This window comes from Apodemus sylvaticus, chromosome 13 (genome assembly GCF_947179515.1).
Source record: "Apodemus sylvaticus chromosome 13, mApoSyl1.1, whole genome shotgun sequence".
NCBI lineage: Eukaryota > Metazoa > Chordata > Mammalia > Rodentia > Muridae > Apodemus > Apodemus sylvaticus.
Window position 1 is genome coordinate 12,421,256 of NC_067484.1, and position 19,404 is coordinate 12,440,659.

Consider the following 19,404-nt stretch of genomic DNA (forward strand, 5'->3'; position numbering starts at 1 on the left):
CACCTAAGGTTCCACCGTGCAGTCCGGTGTCCCGTGACAGCTTTGTCCAGCAAGCCTCTGTCACAGAGGCTCCCTGCCTGGGAGGGGTGTTCTTCCTTTATTGTATGTAATTTATCTGCAGTACTTCTTGGAATTTCTAACATTTTCAGATATCTTTTTAATACTTTCCAACCCTAGTCCCTACTAATAGATACACCAGCGCTGTGTAATTGAATAAGATAACTGTTAGCTCTCCAGGATAATGCAGACATGCACACACAGTAATCAAATGGACACATAGAAAAGCTGAGATACATACTGTCACTCTCTCTGGTTTGCCCTTTGGCAATTCTGCTTTGAGTTTCTTTCAGCCAGCAAATGAGGAATTAATTCAGCACTGTCATTCTGATTGCCTTGCTACTCCAAGAAAGAACAGAGCTTTTTTTGTTCAGCAAAATGCTTGACATCCTATAATAGTGAACAGAAGTAAAAGTAAACAGGAAAATTCCCACGATTTGGAGAATATCATTTCAAGTTACCAACCCCTCATTTGCTTTTGCTAATGAAACCACTAATCAGATTGCCAGTCTCCTGAAATTACATAAAACTGAACATGTGTGAATGAATGTTTACCATTCACTGACCATGTGTGATAAAGGCCGGTGGCCAGAGCAGGAGCTGTACCATACTGTCACCATGGTGGTTCGTCTACAGTGGCCTGCCTCCGCTGTGGTACCTGATGCGTACCCCACCCCATGTCCTTCCCAGCAGGACCCTCCTCTGGATGATTGATAGTCTTTCTAATAGTATAAGAGCCTCTCAGAGTCCAGTCTCCGTCTTCCTGGCCTCCTTTTTAGCATCACATTGATCCCCACTATCTTCTGATGCCCCATGACCCCATGTCTGAATTTCCCAGTACCCTTGATTGACCTGGGGTCATAGCATTCCCACAGTGTCCTCAGTTCTGCCAATAACTAGAAAAATACAGTATGCCACACACTGTGCCAAGTACTTGCAGAACAATCCAGATTCCTTCTTTTGCAGAATTTATACTTGAGGGTATGGTGAAAGAACTCTAGTCATGCTTAGATTACACCCCTAAAGCTAGCCCACAAGATTTATTCCTTACTTGGCTACTTCCTCCTCCTGAGGCTGGCCACCAAGGTCTAGCAATCAAAATTCCCCTTTGACTCACCTAATTAGAGTGACCAGTAAAACACCTCATCCTAACTAGGGAGCTTTTACTTTTATAAACCATTTGCCTATGGGCCATGGACAAACACCCTGCTCCTCTCCCTTGCCCCCTTTCCCTTCTCCCTTGTTCTCATCCTCCTCGTCTTCCTCCTTTCTTCTTCCTCTATCTCTTGTCTTTGTCTCTTATCCTCTCCCTCTGTCCATCTGAGGCAAAGAAACCTCCTTTGTGCGGAGAACTTGGTCTACAAGTGTCTCTAGCCAACTTTCAAGGTTCCTACAGAGGGAACATTCAGAACTAAAAGATGAGTCAACAAACAGAATAAGTGTGGTGGGTACTTGAGGTAGAGGAGGTATGCTGACAGCTTCCGGGTTGCAGGCAAACCAATGTGCCCTTGGTTTTTTATTCCCTCACCCCCACAGCTAGGAGAGCTTCCGAGTTCAGTCTCACCCTTCAGTGTGTCTCTAGAAGGACGTAGTAGTTCCAGCAATTCCCTTCCACACTCATGTTTAGTTGTACTTCCCATTGCTTCCTGTGACCCTCTGATTCCTAAATTCAAGTTCCTCCCTCGGTATTCCATAAGGAAACAACACCTCCCTCTTCACTCTGTTCTGGCCACAACCTTTCTTCCCTGGCAAACTGATCCCAGGGCTGCCACGTGCTTAGAATAACACAAGGCTTTCTGCACTGCTTAGCACTGCCTAGAAAAAGACCTTATTCATCCTTCAAGCTGGGGTTTCTACTCTGGTCAATGTGAGACACCATTCTCTATAATAGAGTATTAATTCCTTATACACCAAAGGCTTTTATAGTCTATATTTAGCTTGTTGATATAGTAAACTGTCAATATCTGTGTTTGTTAAGTATTTAAGATGATTATTGGTCCAAGGAAATTTAAATTAGTAATATAAATGAAAGTAAAACCTGAGCATATGTAGAATTGAAGAACAGTATTATTGAGTAACTTAGAATTTACTAAATACCTCTTTATTTCAATACTGGCCTTGAACTCCACTGAATGTCTTACATTGTTTAGTGTTCTTTCCTGTGCTGGTGAGATCTAAATAAAAAAAATAATCTTCCTTCATTATTCTTCATGACTCTGCTCTTTTTCCATGTCTAACTCTTCTGTTCAGAGACAGAATTCTCTCCTCATAGCTCAGTAAGTAATTCTGTAGTAGTTTTGTTCAAAGGGAGTGCATGCTTGGCCTTTTAAAGAAATCTTTGCTTCCATTCTTTTTAAATCCCTGACTTTGCATGTCTGCTAATGGGTACAACGTGGCCACATACAACTAGAACAACTTACACAGGCTCCAGCAAGATCCCAGAAGTGCTATTTCTATAAGATGATGACCCATTCCAAGGCCTTCCTAATTTATAATTCGTGATCCCAGTAGAATCTACTCACAGCAGGGAGCTCTGAATTACAGCAAGTTTATAAGAGCCCAAGTCACAAGGGAAATGATGTGCTTTAGCCACCATTGCCCCATTGACTGAGCAAGGTCTGTCACGAGTAGGAGAGTTTCTCTAAAGTAGAGAATTTTGCTCCAGATATCCTGGTCTAGCCCCAGAATCCGAGATAGCAGCATTGTAGTTTACACTGGAGTTTAGCCACATTCCATCCTTTATTACCACCCGCTGCCCCAGAACAGATAGGAACCCAACCTCATACAACCACCACCCTAGTCTGCTCCTGAGCAGTGTCATGCTCTGGGCTCTACTTAAAGCTGACAGTCACCCAGTTTCTTAGACTTAGGGCATCCTGCCTCTAGTGTCCAAGGAAGCCTGCCAGGCACTGTACCTTTATGATGATGGGAAGCATTCATAACCTCCACGAAGCATTCTAGGCTGTGGAACTGTGGAATTTGCTCCACGAAGAGCCGGGTGTTATCACAGCCACTACTCTCAAACATTAGCCTGTTTTCTAAGTGCACATCGGGGTGGGACCGCTACCTACATCCTCCAAAGCTCAAGTTACTCAGCACCCTGAGCTGTAACCAAAGTTCTTGCTCTACCCACCTAGTGCAAGTCACCCTTGGACACTTAAGAAGTCATCCAGGTATTATTAATCCAGAGCTCCACTTGAGACTTGGCTTCCTCTGCAAAGGCTATATGGATCCAAGGGTTCTAAGAGCTTAGGCCTCAGAAGTGCTGTCTAGACATTCCCATCCCACAGTTCAAAACCTCTTGTTTTTCTGCACTTGGCATAGACCTTGCATTGTATGCCTGCTTTATCACTTCCTCTATTTTCCACAGGTCTAACGTATATGTAGAGTCAGGAGTCGACTCTCCTGGGGCTCCTGGTCACCATGAAAGGCCTAGGGTTCCTTGATTGCACCTTCACCTCTGTACTGGCTAGTTTTGTGTGTCAACTTGACACAGGCTGGAGTTATCACAGAGAAAGGAGCTTCAGTTGGGGAAGTGCCTCCATGAGATCCAGCTGTGGAGCATTTTCTCAGTTAGTGATCAAGTGGTGAGGGCCCCTTGTGAGTGGTTCCACCTTTGGGCTGGTGCTCTTGGGTTCTATAAGAGCAGGCTGAGCAAGCCAGGGGAAGCAAGCGAGTAAGAAACATCCCTCCATGGCCTCTGCATCAGCTCCTGCTTCCTGACCTGCTTGAGTTCCAGTCCTGACTTCCTTTAGTGATGAACGGCAACATGGAAGTGTAAGCTCAATAAACCCTTTCCTCTCCAACTTGCTTCTTGGTCATGATGTTTGTGCAGGAATAGAAACCCCGACTAGGACAACCTGAAACATGGAGGCTTTTGGACTGTGAATATTTTTCATTGTGAGTGTGGCTGTACCACTTCACGTACCATTCTCCCCTCTGTCTTCGTCGGCATTGCCCAAGCAAGTCTCTCCATGGGTGACAGGTCACTTTCAAGTTAGAGGGATGTACACCTGAGAAAGACATAGATATTCTCTTATGTACAGATTTTACTATGATATCTCCAGAGCCCTGATCCTTCCATGGTGGTGATAAATGTGTAGCATCACACCAGTGCCATGTCTGTTCTTCCATGTTTGAGTAGGAGATGCTAGATGTCAGCATGTTGATGGCTTCACTGCGCATAGTTGCACACAGTCCCCAGGGTGGTCTTCATTACGATCTCAGAATGGACAGTGATGTGGTTTCCAATCAGTTAGTTAGGTGGAATGATGCATCAACAACATTATCCCCCATATTTATGAGGAAAATACAAAAATAATGCAACAACAGCAGTTATTAGGGCTCTGTGGTGGCAGAGGGCAGGCGCTGGTGTGCCACTGAGCTGCTGCAGTCCCTGCTGCCCTGCCCTTAAACACCTGCACAGGTGGTAAGGAGTGAAGTATAGCTAAAGCTCTGCTAAGTCTTGCATTCCCTCCGCCAGCCATAGAGGAGATGTCCTGGGTACAGAGGCTGTTTCCCTGTCTGATGCCCATACCTTCACCTGGCCACTTATACCCTTGCACCTTTGATGGGTGGGTGCAAGGCTTCTGTATGAGGAGTGGGAGGGGCAGCGTGAAACCTGAAGACCTAGCAGGTCCCTCAGGATGGCTGTGTTTGTGCTCGTGTGTGTCCTTGACGGCACGCATGCCCCTCATGTGCCTCTGATGGAACCAGTTTAAGATGTTTTTATAAACATCTTACATCTTAGAGAATAGTAGTCTCCTCTCATTTCAAAGTTTAAGCTTCATGGTTTGTCATTTGAATTTTTTAACTCAGTTTCATATTTCATACACACACACACACACACATATACACACACAGAGCACATATGCATGTATGTAGTTCTCTAGGATCCAGGGCACAGATATTTTGTGATTATTTTTTTAAATAGGAAGGAAGTATAGTAGATTTAAAAAGAAAAAAGACAAAGTAAAGATTTTAACAGCCACTGGTTAAAGACTAACTATTAATTTTCCATGTTGACCATGGCAGCACCTGCCAGCCCTGACCTACCCGTGCCAATGTATGAACTAGGCCAAAGGGACAGCATGGGACTTACCCAAGGTAAACCATAGCACTGAGCTGCCCCTCAGCCACCCAGGTTGATGTCAGAAGGGACAGGTGCCCTCTGTTCTTTCTTCCCTCCTGTTTCCATGGTGCCTGATCACACAGGGTCCTGCAGCATGCTGTTCAGCCTCTCCTGACTGTGCATCAACAGTCTTGTTAGCTATAGCTGGCCACGGGACCTGGCCCTGTCTCTAATATGTTCACTTCACAGGACCAAGGATTCCTGCTAGTTTGGGATGTCCTCCCTGCATAGAAACCAGACTTGCTGGACTGTCCCCCGCAAGACATGTCAGTCTCTCTACCCAGCCAGATCAACAGGAAAAGCAGCCATGTGCCAAGACCATATGACTCACTTTAAGATGTAGGGAAGAAGCCCGCATTGTCTTAAGTGTACACAAGCAGCTGCTGTCATTTGGCTAGGAGCAGATGTTCGACCTCCAAGAGCTTTGCAGATAATTAAAATACTAACAGTTAGTGTTTTACCCCAGCTGTAGGTTCTGTTTACTGTAAATTTGATTTTAATGGTGCCTCTGTGCTGTTGCTGGGAAGTGCTTTGCTTTTTACCTTCATGCAAAAGTGTCTGCAATGAAGACAAATGTCTGCTTCCTCTCATTTCCTCAGGAAAGATAGCATGATACTGTAATATGGAGGAGATGGGGTCTCTACTAGGAGAGTGAATGTAATCTTCTCATAGGGTTTGTCAGGAAACAAAGGGGACAGGGGAATCGCTTTGTTAGCCTCTGAAGTCAACCTGAGAGGTGTGCCCTCCAGCAACACTGGCTAAGCTGTGTATTTACATAATTTTAAGGTATGTGTAATGCGTACAACTTTTGAAAAATAGACCTTGTCTCCCGATGTTGTGTTATCTGAACTGAGCATTTATAAACTGTCAGAGGACATTTCGGAAAAGGTCGTTGGGCTTCTTAATTTCCTGATTTCATAAAGCAGAAAAGAATGTCTGTACTAGTTAAGTGAAGTCAAACTCAGGCAGGCTCACAGTGAGCAGATGGGTGCTCCCCACCTGAAGAGCGTGCGGATCTTCAGAAGGACTCCTGACTGTGGGCCTGGAATTCTGCAGCTCCTCCTCAAACCTTTGGCTTCCCTTCCGAGAAGGATGGAAAGTACCTGGGCCTCCTGTCCTGAGCTTCTGGCAAGAATGTTTACCCAGGTGGTGGTGTGCAGGAGCAGGAGAGCCTTAGTCCCCAGTAGTTCATGATCCCAGGAAGGCTGCACAGGAAGGAGATGTGAGCACACTCAACACAGACCAGGCTCCCGACCCCATGTACCCAAAATCATGTCTAGAACGTGAAGGCACCTGTACAGGTGCAAGCATGGACTTCCTCCACTGCCTCTCCTCCACTTGCTGATGCCTGCCGGGACTCCTCCCTTGGGGGAGGTTCTACCTCTCCCTTGGTTTGTTCGAATAGACTTAGACATTTGTGCATCTGGTGGTATGTCACCTAGCTGTTTTTAAGAAATGTCATTGATGAGTGAATGACAAGGTCAGAGCATTCTATAGTCTACCTTTAAGGTAGCATTTCATCACTGTGTGAAACCCGATGACACTGTTTCTGTCACATGAGTGGACTTTCCAGTTAAATAGTTGGTATTTCATGACATATGGATGAAGCTTATAGAGTCTGCTCAGCAGAGAAACAGTTAACCACTGGTTTCCCTCACCCCCGAAACCTGACAACATAACCTTAAAGGCCGTGCTCTCACCTCGCTGAGTGAGATTTGTGTGCCCAGCTCCCATTACTGCCATATCTTCGGGCATGAAAATGATAATATATACCTAAGGGTCTGATCTAATACAGAATTTCCTTAAAGGTAAAATATTGTCTTTTATTCTTTGTCACCCTTCAGTGCCCATGGAAATACCTGGGCCCACAGAGACTATTCTTGGTAAAGTTAGAAACCTGAACAAGTATATATTTCCAACATGAGATAAAATTTATTCTTCATTTTTTTTCTGGGTATCTTAGAATTCTTTTCAGAGGTGATTCATAATCATCTCTGTCACCACCCGCACGAAGTGTAATGCTGATGGGACTTAAGAAAAAGGAGTTAAACCGAGTAGTGCCCTGAATGCTTGTCCTGATCCATTGTGTGTGCCCTTCACTGAAACTTGCATGGCACATCTGCAGAGTTTGATATTTGAGCTTATATCTGAAGAGCTTTTCAGTGGCTTAACTTGAGCTAATTTCTTACGGGAAGGACAATAATTTCTCTTGGGAAGCAGAGACCTTCATCAAACTGTGATGTAGTAATGCCTTCCATTGTAGTTCTTCAGGCTGTGCCTGCGTGTGCTTATGTCTGGTGTAAGGAGAATGGAGTCATTGCTGTGGTTCATCTAACACAGCTGAGGTGAGCCACATCACTGAGGCTCATTTTAGGTCCAGGGTGACCAATCCTGTGCTGGGACACAAGCCCTGCTGCTCTGATGGCCTTGTGAACAAGTACATAAAATGCTAAATTCTCCAGTCTGTATCACAGATATCCGGCTGGTTTCTGCTTCCTGTGTCAACCTTAGTAACCTGGCAGAGTGTATCTCTCCAACTCTGATGTAATGAGCATGAGATACTGACCGGCCCGTGTTGGCCAGGAGGTTTCTCCATCCCACTCTGTCACTATTATTCCAGCACATGCTCTGTTTTTTAATCCCAGTCCAGTCTGGGCTGGGATTTTCTGACAAGAATTTGAAGGCTTCCCCCACATGTTTGTGGTGTGAGGAGCTGTGCAGAGCAAGGCCCTTCCACACGCAGACTGGATCAGGCTGCCTGGAGAGCGCTCACTCTTTAAGCCAGGCTGGAAGCGGGCACCCTGCACGATGCCAAGGATGGTTTCTGTCTTTAAGATGAATAAATTACAGAGCAATTATCGACATCGGTTTGACTGGCTAAACTATTGCTGGCTGCTATTGTGAGAATAATGTATTCCCTGCTTTAAACTTCTAAAAGGTTATATTTCACTGAATTTTAATTTGTCATTTTTCCTGCTTTCACTTGAGAAACTTATAAGCTTTTGTGACATTAAAATATGGCTCTAATTTATTAGCATAATCTGTTAATATTGTTTCATTTTAATAGACATTAAGTATGATTTTTTAACATTCTTTCTAAAACTACATCTTAAAATGAAAGTCAAGAAAAATTATACATGGCTTAAGAATCACAATGTCATGTGTGCCCCAAGTTTTTATATGAAAAGTATTATTTTTTGGATCACTTCATATTCAAGGTGCTTTAATTATGACAGTGAAAGAACCCAGCATTTTCAGGCTTTAGTGGCTTAACCAAAACATGGACTCTAAACCACAGACTCTGCAGTGTGCGGAGCACCAGATAAACATTTAGTACTGCTCAGGGGCGGCTCCACTATGACATAGCACGGGCTCGTAGCTGCAGAGCAGTTTACATAGGATATTAACACACTCTCGCCGGCGTCAGGCACCTCACCCCACGACACGTCTTTTTAATGCCATCTTTATCTGCTACACGATGCATGAAATCTACTTTCAGCTTTAGAACCGCCGACAACCTTTGACCCCTTGAGTGCAGACACAATGTGACCTTTCTATTGTCATCAGCCTTCATTCTCCTGAAAATTCTATGAATTTTTATTACAAGTTTTTTTTTTTTGAACCAAGCTGAGGCTTCCACAAATTACTTGCCACAGATGAGATGAAGTTGTTGAAGTGGTGTTAGATAAGTTTTACAGCCAGCATGTGTGCTGCGAGGAGCCCAAGCCTGTGTCCTACAATGTCATAGACCAGTAACTGCTGAGCCTACTATTGGATAAATACATCATTTTATGGAACATTGATTGTTCTATAAACCCAATGGAGTATTATGCTCTATGATCAAACCATTTAGACTGTGTGTAGAGCACAGAAATACCATATTCAGGATGGCACTAAAAGTGCCATTTGTGTAGTTTATGGATGTCATTACAGGGGAAACTTCTCTCCGTAGGCCCTGTTTACTGCAAAATTTTTTAGTCTGTAATGACATTTTTCATTCACAACGTATGCCTTCAAGAGAGGGGGGCCCTTGTTTTATTTGTTTCATTTGAGTTTACTGCACAAATTCTGTACATTTTAATTAAATGTAAGCTTAACAAAAGCATAAGGTATTTATTCTGTGGGGGAAATGATGACAGTAACCATAGCCCAGCTCACACACAAAGAAAGGAGTCAGGTGCACAGCTCCTCCCCCAGCTGCCCAGAGCCTGACAGGAGCAGGCCCCGGTGTGGCTCGGGGCCACCAGCCCTCACCACTTACCCATCGTCTCCATTTCTGGAGCATGCTCTTCCAGAAGGCTCAGCAGTTTCGTTGCTGTGTTCTACTGAAACAGGGCTTAGCCCCAAAATCACTTCATTGAAAACAGATCTCAAGGAAAAAAAAAAAAAAAGACCCACCTTTATTACCATCTGAGTTAGTAACGCTTCTTAGCATTTAGACATTAGCAGTATCTCTATACGTGGGGGCGGATAAGCAATAAAGGGTCTCAAACCATGGGCGGGGCTGCCCTTTAACTGCACTCCCAACTTCTGCACATGACTCTTTGCCCTGTTGGAAACAGGCTCAAAGGTTAGGCACGTCGCTGCCGTTGCTCGGAAATCCAACAGTGTGCCGTGAAAATAAGTAGAGCACAAATGCTAGCCAGGCAGCCGCAGGCCACTAAAGATCTGCATGCTTGTTGAAGCTACAGCCATAACGAGACCTCTGGGATAAAACCTGAAGGCTGCCCTGTCCGGCGACGCCGCACCGTGTGGCCATCTGCACTGGTGAGCGCCACAGTCCGTTTTCACTAGAAAGAGCTCATGTGCCCATCACATTCTGGAATCTAAAGTTACAGTAGAGATTCACATTCGTTTAAATGACACTTGAACTTCTGCATCGCTCCACATTAATTCATTATGGTTGAAATGGAAGAATCTTCAATGGGTGAATCTTTTTCAATCTGATTGAGGCTGTTACATTTTATAGGTGCTATTTTTCAAAGCAGTACTGACAGCACTCGAAGTTATTAAATTGCTGAATCAAAAGACAGACCCGCACTCCCATTTATGAACTAGGATGGACTGGCTGGGGCCGCACTGCCGGAGGTTAAGATGTTGGCAACATTAAGCTTCATCACAGAACCAACTGACAGCAGTATTTACCCACACAGTTTACTTTAATGGTCTGGAAGTAGCTTAACCCATCTCTGGATTCAAATGAACTGAGCAAGTAGTTCAGAATCATAATTATCAATGCTGCAAGGGATTCAAAGGATCATCCTGTACTCAAGACATTTCCCTTCCATTTTCTCGTGAGCACTGTGATTGCTGGGGCCCAGGCCAGTGCTCTTTCTTGCCTTCTAAGATGTTTCTCATTTCCCCCAACTTGTATGGTTTCTCCTGATTTTTACTATAAAGGCAATATTCTCTTCTTTTGTAATTACTGGGGGCCAGGCCAGTTGAATGAAACAGTCTGTGAATTGCAGAGTGTGACCTTGAAATCAGGATGAGCAGACACACTCCACGAATGAAGGAAGGCAAGCAGAACACTGCATTCCAGGCTGGAAAGGCAGAGCTGGGTTTTGACATTGCATCTTGCCAGAAGAGAGCCCAGCAGACCCAGGTGATGAGCTGGACCACCCGGTGGATGACAGACGGACTGACCAAGAGCCAGGCCCACTCAAACCCAGCCACAGATGCAGTCAGGTCTGTGGCACTTCTCGGTGTTGGATCTCTTCAGACACTGACACAGCCTGACCTCTCAGAGAAGAAGACTGAGAACAGGTGAGAGGTGAACGGACAGCATGAGCTCAGGTGAAGCCATGGAGACCTGGCCATGAGCCTACTCGTGCTCGACCTGTTTCTTAGCATCCTCAGACTGACCACTCTCACGTTATCACCCAGACTCCTGTGTCCATAGAGCAATGCACTGGTCTAGGCAAATGAGGGGCTTTGTTTTGTGCAAAGTGGGAAGAAGCTTGGGTGAGGAATCAGGAGCCCACAGGCACAAGCGGTCTCCCATAAAGACTCCTGTAGGGTTTCCTCCATAGCCTTGGGTGAAAGGCCTGAGAAGCTCCTATCCCAGCAGCCGATGTAGTTGTCCTCCCTCACAGGGAGGTGCTCCATTCTCACTGTGGGGGTGACGGAAAGAGCAAGGTACAGTGGTGTTTTGGCTAAACTCATGGACGTCAAGAACCCTTGTGGGGAAGCTAAGTTGACCTTTAGCTATCACAGTCTCCTCTCCCAGTGTTCCTTGCTGCACCAGTCTAAACAGCATCTTCCTGACACAGTATACTGTGGCTACGAAGTAAGCCCTAAGAAGGAGCATCTGGGAGTGGTGCTGCTCTAGTTGACACAACTCAATAAGCCTTCTGAGGCCCACAGCCAAGAGAGTTCTCCAACAACTACAAAGCCAGCTAGTGAATACTTCCACATCCAGGGCCACTGTTCCTACCCAAAGGCCCTGGCAGGGCCCAGTGCTCAAATTAACTTGGTCTTGGGAAAAAAACAAAAAAACAAACAAAAAAAAAAGAAACCTTTCTTGGAGTACACCATCAAGACTGCTGTTTTTCGGGGAGGCCAGCAATAAATTGTGAGCTTCAAGTCTCGATCCTGTCTCCCTTGTACCCCTGATAAGAAGAATAAAGCTCATAAAAAAAATAAAGAAATAGGCTCTGCACAGTTCATTGAGAGTGTAAGAGAGTTGTGTCAGAACTGGAGATGCTGCTGATGGAGTGCTAAACACAGGTGTGAGGGGAGGTGAGAAAACCGGAACTGTAATCAGAGTCTATTCTCCATGGAAACCGCAGCTGGTTCCCACCCCTTCGTACCCTGTTGAGTTACGGACATCTAGGTGACGTCATGAAGGTGTACATGTGTGCGCCCCACATCCACCATATACCTTGACTTCCTGGCAGACAGCTCAGCCCTTGGCTCGTGGCCCTGGGAGACTGGCAGGGCAGAGCTGCACCCACTGTCAGGTGGTTATTAGGGTTCCCCGTCTGTCTTCTCCACTACTCATCCTCCCTGTCCTCATCCCACAAGAGGATGAGTGTTCACCTTTGTCAGCACTGCCCACACCCGGGGCCTCGCTGCGTTTTCAGAAGAGCCACTGTGCTCTCACTAGGAGGGACTTGAGGTTGGCATGGAAACATTTGCTCGGCTGCCCTGTGTCACAGTGCTCGTCTGTCTGTTCAGAAGCATTGAACAGGCTGCTCGGCACCGCCGCTGTGGCATGGGGCATGTGAGCATGCCCAGGAACCGGTGCTTTGCCTTCGCACAGCTCTCTGCCTCACCATCCAGGGTCTTGTGTCCTTGGAGGCCCAGCCCGCGGTTCTTCCGCAGACCCGTTACCTCTATGGCCCCGGTGTGGGATTTGTTCATCTCTGCAATGTGCTTGCCCTCTGGCGTCCACTGTGTCTGACCCATTGTGCTCAGATAAAACTCTGAGGACTATGTCTCCTCTTCCATGCTGGGCACTGCCTTCCATGGTGTCCGAGCCACTGGTAACGTCAGCAGGCAATGCTTCGGTGACTCTGTCTCCTTCCCCATGCTGAGCACCTGAACTGAACCGATGGGATGAAGTGTTACCTGGGCCCTCAGAGCCTGCCATTTACCTACTCTGAGAGGCCTGCTTCCAGACTCCAAGGGCCCAGGCCCTTTGCATTTCTGTGCCTGGACCTAACAGCGCTCAGCCCGCACGGCTCCCCACAGCCACGCTGGGCTGCCTCTCGCTTTGGTTCAGTAAATACTTCTTGCCATGAACTCTTACAGCTGCATTTATTGTAACATACTTTTTAATTCAATGTGTAAAGCTTTCATTATCTTTATTGGTTAAACAAATATACTGTCCTTGATATTGGTGCATTAAGAAAAGGTTTCCTTTGGGTTAAAAGATCCTCCTCCTGGCTTTCCTGTTTGTTCCTGCTGTTGCACATGAGAAGGACCAAGTGCAGTGGTTTTCTCACTGCCGTGACACAATGCCTGACAGGAAACAACTTAAAGAAGACGCAGTCCCTCATGGCCAGGAAGGCGTGGTGTCGGGAGCTTGTAGCTGCTGGTCACATGCAGGTGCTGTCAGGAAGCCGGGAATCACCTCACCTTCTCCATTTTGTTCAGTCCAGGTCCCTAGCCCGTGGAATGGCATCTCCTACAGTCAAGGTGGTGCTTTCTACCTCTGTTACCCTGACTCAAAAATCCCTCACAGACATGCTCAGAGGCTAACTTCATTCAGATAGTCCTTCAGAGGCATGTCCGGAGGTTTGGCTGTGGTAATTGGAGATGCTGTTGAGTTGACAGTATTAACCATCACACTGAAGGAGCTGTCTGTATCCCACCCCGGGACAGACACAGCAGCAACCCTGCAAAGAGTTGGGTATGTGCAGCTGTCCATGATTATGGGAAGGAGTAGATCTTGAAACAGCCTGTAAAGGTACACACTAGTGAGCGGCCTCCTGAGGTGTCGAGTGCAGACTCCTTGGCCTCTGCAGAAAGGGCCACACATCCTTTACTGGGACTGCTGGCTAAGTTGAATCTTGAAGTTCTCTTTCCACTCTCTAACTGGTCTCTGTCTCCCACAGGCATTGTGTCCAAGTCCTATGAGTGCCGCCTGAAAGGGCAAGGAGCCACCTTTGTGGAGACAGACAGCCCCTTCACTGCAGCCACCCTGGCAGAGGAGTCGCCTGTCAAGGAGAAGTCCTTGAGGAGCAGCAAGAGACAGGCTCCATCCCCTGAGCAGGTCGAGCAGGTCATCATCATCCAGGGCTATGATGGGGAGTTTGCCCTGGATGCCTCTGTGGAAGAGACTGCTGCGGCCACGCTGCAGACACTGGCGATGGCTGGCCAAGTGGCCAGGGTGGTACACATCACAGAACATGGGCAGGTCATTGCCACAAGTCAAAATGGGTCGCATGTGGGCAGTGTGGTACCTGGACCCATCCTCCCCGAGCAGTTGGCAGACGGAGCCACCCAGGTGGTCGTCATGGGGGGTTCCATGGAAAGTCACAGTGTGGATGAGGCCCTCAGCCCAGGTGCCGCTGTCATACAGCAGGTCACCAAGCAGGAGATCTTAAGTCTCTCTGAGGCTGGCGTCCCTCCGTCTGACAACTCCTCAGCCTTAGATGCACTGCTGTGTGCTGTCACCGAGTTGGGAGAGGTGGAGAGCAGAGCGGCGCATGAGGAGAAAGGTAGGCCCAGCCACAAGGACGTGCTGATCCAGCTGCCCAGCCAGGAAGCAGCCCATGACCATGCCAGGACAGAGGCCGCGGAGGCTCAGTTGTTCCAAGATGTTCAGGAGAGCCCAGCAGCCATGGAAGTACTGACTCAGGTTGTCCGTCCCTCGGCCATCATCACGTCTCAGGAGCGAGCCCAGGTGGCCTTCAAGAAGATGGTTCAGGGAGTCCTCCAGTTCGCTGTCTGTGACACGGCTGCAGCCAGCCAGCTGATAAAGGACGGCGTCACTCAAGTGATCGTGAATGAGGAGGGCGCTGTCCACATGGTGGCTGGAGAAGGCTCCCAGTTCATCATGCAGGAGGCTGAGACCCATGGCCTGCGTGTGCCAGCCGAGCACATGGACCTGGTAGAGTCAGAAGGAGAGATCTCTCAGATCATTGTAACAGAAGAGCTGGTCCAAGCCATGGTCCGTGAATCCAATAGCAACTTCCCCGAGGGCGCCACACACTACATCGTGACAGAGCTGCCTCCGGGTGTACAGGAAGATGCGGGGGTTTACTCCCACACTGTCATAGAGACCGCCAGCTCTCCAGAGATCCTGCAGGCCGGGGCTGCACTCGGTGCTGAGGCTGTGGGTGCAGGCAACACGGAACAGTTGACAAGCATGGTCATCTATACCCAGGATGGCTCCCCGGCAGCCACAGTGATCCAGAGCCAAAGAGAAAGCACTGAGCTCCGAGAGGCATGAGGCGGGCCTCCATGCCGGCACGGGCAGTGTGCAGGACCGACTTGGGCCGCCCGGAGGCCATTGAACTGTGTCATGTTTACTTTGGAGGTGTGCTGAACAAGCCCTTCAGGCAGGGGTAACATCGGCCACTAAAAAGGCACCCACGGAGGGCAGAAAGCCAAGCCTACACCTAGGTTGCCCAGCAGCCTACTAAGAGGGGTAGACAGCATGAGCCTGTGCCATAGGGCTGGTCACTGGGCCCTCTGCTGATGGCCCCGGCCCCCTCCCCCAAGCACCACTGTTGTGAGAAGCAGTTTTTCCTGTTTTTTTCTCCCATGTAAGTTCCCTGTTTAGTCATCAAAAGATGGCGTCACCTATGGGAAATAGTCGCCAACCCCTGCTACGGCTCCTGCAGTTCTGCGCCTCCTCCCACAGTCGATTAAAATCGGAACTACCAAGCAGTCAACACGGTGATCTTGAAGCAGTGAACACATTATTTTTATTGTTATTTTAAGTTTAAGATAATGGTGTTCCCAGACCAAAGGAAGCCTGTTAATTCATTTTATGTATAAATTTCCTCTCTGCAAATATTTTAGGGGATTCCTTCGCCATAGCCATTCTGCACAAGAGAAATCTCTCATCTGGGGTTTAAGAAAAGGCTTGAAATTTTTCTTCAGTTACAGTCCACCTGGGTTGAGACAATTCTCATTCTGAATTCTTTTCATACCATAACATCTATACATGAAATGTCCACTATGAAAGATATCATTCATTGTTTTTTATATGAAATATTTGTTTGTATCAGTATCGTTTTTGCAGGATTTTTTTGTGACTTTCAGAGTATGGGAAGGCTGACCTTGACCATCGCAGCAGCCGCCACCCCTCCTCTCTCCCCCCGCACGGCCTGCCCCATGGCGGGTCCCCGCACTGTGGGGTGCAGGTGGTCTTCTGCAGGTGACCTTCTTGATTCCATTGCTCTTTTTGTCTTGTTTTCAAAATTGTAAAATAGCCCCGTTCCTCAGAAGCAGAATTGTTCTTGTTGTTTTCTTTGAAATAAAATTATAGCGTTAAACTAAAGGTGGTGATATACTGAGTGCCAGCCTGCCATGGAAGGCCCTCCTCTACTCTAACCACTTTCATACACAGTAGACGATGCCTGCAGCCCAGTGACGTTGCATCAAGGTTTGGGCACAGTCCGTCATGGTTCAGGATAGGGAGCAGTCTGTCAGGGTGAGCTCCCTTCACATCCCTCCCTAAGGCGACGGGAAGAAGCATGGGGACTGGCCTCTGGCCTTCTGGTTGCTTTGCCTCGAGCTGTGTCCCTCTGTCCACCTACCCTTCAAGGAAAAGATAAGAAAACGTAAAAGTTGATCTTTGACACTGAGTCAATTAGCTAAGTGTGACTGTTCCTGCTTCCTAAAAATGGCAGGGCCCCTCGGCTCCTCTTACAGCATCTTTGCCAAACAGTGACAGGATCAACTCCCGTTTGTTATCAGGATAGAGGTGACCTTTACAAAGTGATGGCCCTCTCCAGGTTCCGCATACATGTGGAAAGGGGGATGGGGTGTTTTCCAGTGGAGATATTTCTTCTTGATCACCTCTCCAGTTGGTGCACACGGCCCCGCGGTCCTGAGGCTCAATGCTAATTCCTGCCTTTGCAGAGCCCTGTAAGGCTAACCTTTCGCTACAGTCCAGGGCGCTGACACTGACATGCTGTAGTTTACCGTGTGTGATTTATTTAGGATAAATATGTCTCAGGTGGCATTTAATCCTTCATAAAACCAGTGTAGCCTGCAGTGTCAAACCAGCAATCACATTGTATTCTCGATGAAAAGAGCAGGTCTTTGCATATTAAAAAAAAAAGTACAGAAGGTGTTCGTAGACTCAGAGATTTCGAAGGCTTCTCCAAGCTACTGTATCCTGTAATTACCTATAGAGCTAGGTTAATGTTACCTCTCTTTTCTCTCTCATTACACAACTATTGGAATGTAAGGGAGTTTAAGAAGCACACACACAAATGTGTGCCTCAGAATAATGAGGCATAGCAGGGTTTGCGAGCGAAGGACATTCACTGCAGCATGGATTGTCTATAAAGACGACACAGCGAGCTCAGCTTTCCTTAAGGTTTACCGCCCCCCCCCCCCCGAGAAAATGTGACAATTTTAAAGAAGTAAAAGCCCAGCCAATGACATTTTACATAGAGATTATAACCCCAGAAGACCATGTTTATATTAAGCTACAGCCAATTGAATGATCCAGCCCCAAGGATATCTGCATGGCAGCAAGACTGATTTTCAAGTCAGCATAGCATATACATATGGCTTAGATCTCAGCTTCCATGTTAAAAGTAGAGCAGTGTTTGCTGTTAATAGGTTGGGGGATCATCACAAAGCAAAATAGCCATTTCTAGTCATAGAACTTCCTGTCACAAATGATCATTTCAGTGTGGTGCTGTAATTTGACTCATGTGATCACCTTTGTGAGAGGCCTCAGCCCTTCCCAAGAGTTCAGCAATAGTCACTGCTACACATCTGTACCACAAAGTAAAGCAAACATCCTGGTGAAGGCACTGAGGCTCTCCCATGCTGGTTTCCTCTGAAGGGCCAAGTATTGTAAGTACATGTACTAAGGCTGGGTTCACATGGCTTTGGGAATCCCCTGCCAGTCAACCAGCTGAAAACAGCCAGATCGCAGCCACAGATTATCCAAGGTACTTCCAGGAAAGAAAAAGAAGCTCAGGATCAAACTGAGCTCAATTCTGAAGCTTTAGGAAGAGCTGGGCTGGGTGTAAGGATGGAAAATTTCTATAGAGAAAATTCTTACATCAGGGGACTCAGGCTAAGCTGACCAGACAGCACTGAAACTTGAGACAGATAGAGGATGACGAGCCCAAATAGACCTCCAGGTCTACCAGATAACCTTAGTGGAGATCCTGGCCAATTAGCAGCTGTCTTGCTAACAGGAGATTCTTAAAAGGAGCACCTCGAAGGACTGTAGGTGCATTAGACGGAAGTTTACTCAAGCAAAGGAATTGCAAAGAACTAGAAGACGAGGGTGAAGCTTACTCCGTGGTAGCTCCACATCCATCTAGAACACAGCCAAGACTGGAATGGCCCAGCCCCACCCTTCTCTGTGAGGAGCCTGACCCCCACTACTGGGCACCTAGAAAGCCCCACCTCAGTCACACTTGTTTCTTGGAGAAAAAAGATCGGATAGGTCTAAGCAGAGAATTGAAGAGTCAACCAGAACTAGGGAGCAGGAAGGCCGTTCAGTTAGCACAGCAGAAAACAGTGCCTGTCTCTTCTCTCAGCGTAGACTGTTAGCCCATAATATAAGAGGGTGCAAGGTAACTTAAGCAGCCTTCTCCTGTTCCATCATGTTGGAGAATACAATTCGTTTTCTACTCCTCTAGGGTGATATCATTTTACATGGAGAAAAAGTTAGCTGGGGTGGCAGTTATACGTTTCGGAAGCACCTTCTAATCAGGGATGGGTGATTCATGATTAGCTCCAGCGGGCGAGCCATCTGACATAGAAGGGGGAAAAATTAGCAGCTGTCACTGCTTGATGAGTTAATTTCCTGATGGGCCTGACACTGAAAAGCCATTTGGAGACATGGCTGTGGCTGATGAGAAAACCTGGCACTGCTTTTATAACTGGAGATAAAGAAAGGGCAGGAGAGCTGCCTGGGAAGGTCTGCCACTCGCGTTGGGAGTGTTTGTGTCTGTGCTGAGGCAGCACTGCCTGCTTGCTTGGCTATATCCCTGATGGAAAGGCCAAAAACCCCTACTGGCTGTGGAAACTCCAGAAGGACAGCCCCATGAAAACATGAGACATTAACTCTCAGCTCAATACTGCCCTACTTTGTTCAGAAAGGCCTCTTCCAGCCCAACAAGAAAAAGAAAGCTTTGTCATAATGTCTTTAAACAGAATTAAAGAAATAAGGGTCTAATAAGCTTTACCTATGTTACCTGGTTTCTAGGCTTCCTTGGGAGGGAGAAGGATTGGCATATGGAATTTGGGGATGAGGATTCAGCAATTACAAAACACTGGGCACCATTGTAATCCTCAAGGACTTACTGGGATAATCCCTTTTCTCTTAGGTCCTTGATTTGTAAAGCCAGTGAAGTAGGAGGTCCTAGAGATCTCCTGCCTGAGAAGGCAGCTGAGACAATGCCCTCCTGATTTCCAGAGCTCATCCCTTCCCCCAGCCCGGGTTCTCTTCTGCAGTTGCTGAAAAACTTGCCCAGAAATGGCTGTGGAGGGCCAGAGTTTGAAGCCCTAGAATGTGGTCACAAAGACCATTCCCAAAGTTCAATAAATCAAGCCTCAAATCT

At 47.1% G+C, this 19,404-nt stretch overlaps 1 protein-coding gene across 1 annotated transcript in view; it reads left to right on the forward strand.

Annotated features, from left to right (window-relative positions):
• Window positions 1-16,145, forward strand: part of Znf407 (zinc finger protein 407) — a 395,230-nt gene extending 379,085 nt beyond the window's left edge. Inside the window, exon 9 of the mRNA XM_052201474.1 lies at window positions 13,750-16,145. Within this exon, the coding sequence (XP_052057434.1) occupies window positions 13,750-15,089 (1,340 nt within the window). The 3' untranslated portion in view covers window positions 15,090-16,145. The remainder of the gene's footprint in view (window positions 1-13,749) is intronic.
• Window positions 16,146-19,404: the final 3,259 nt, after the last annotated feature.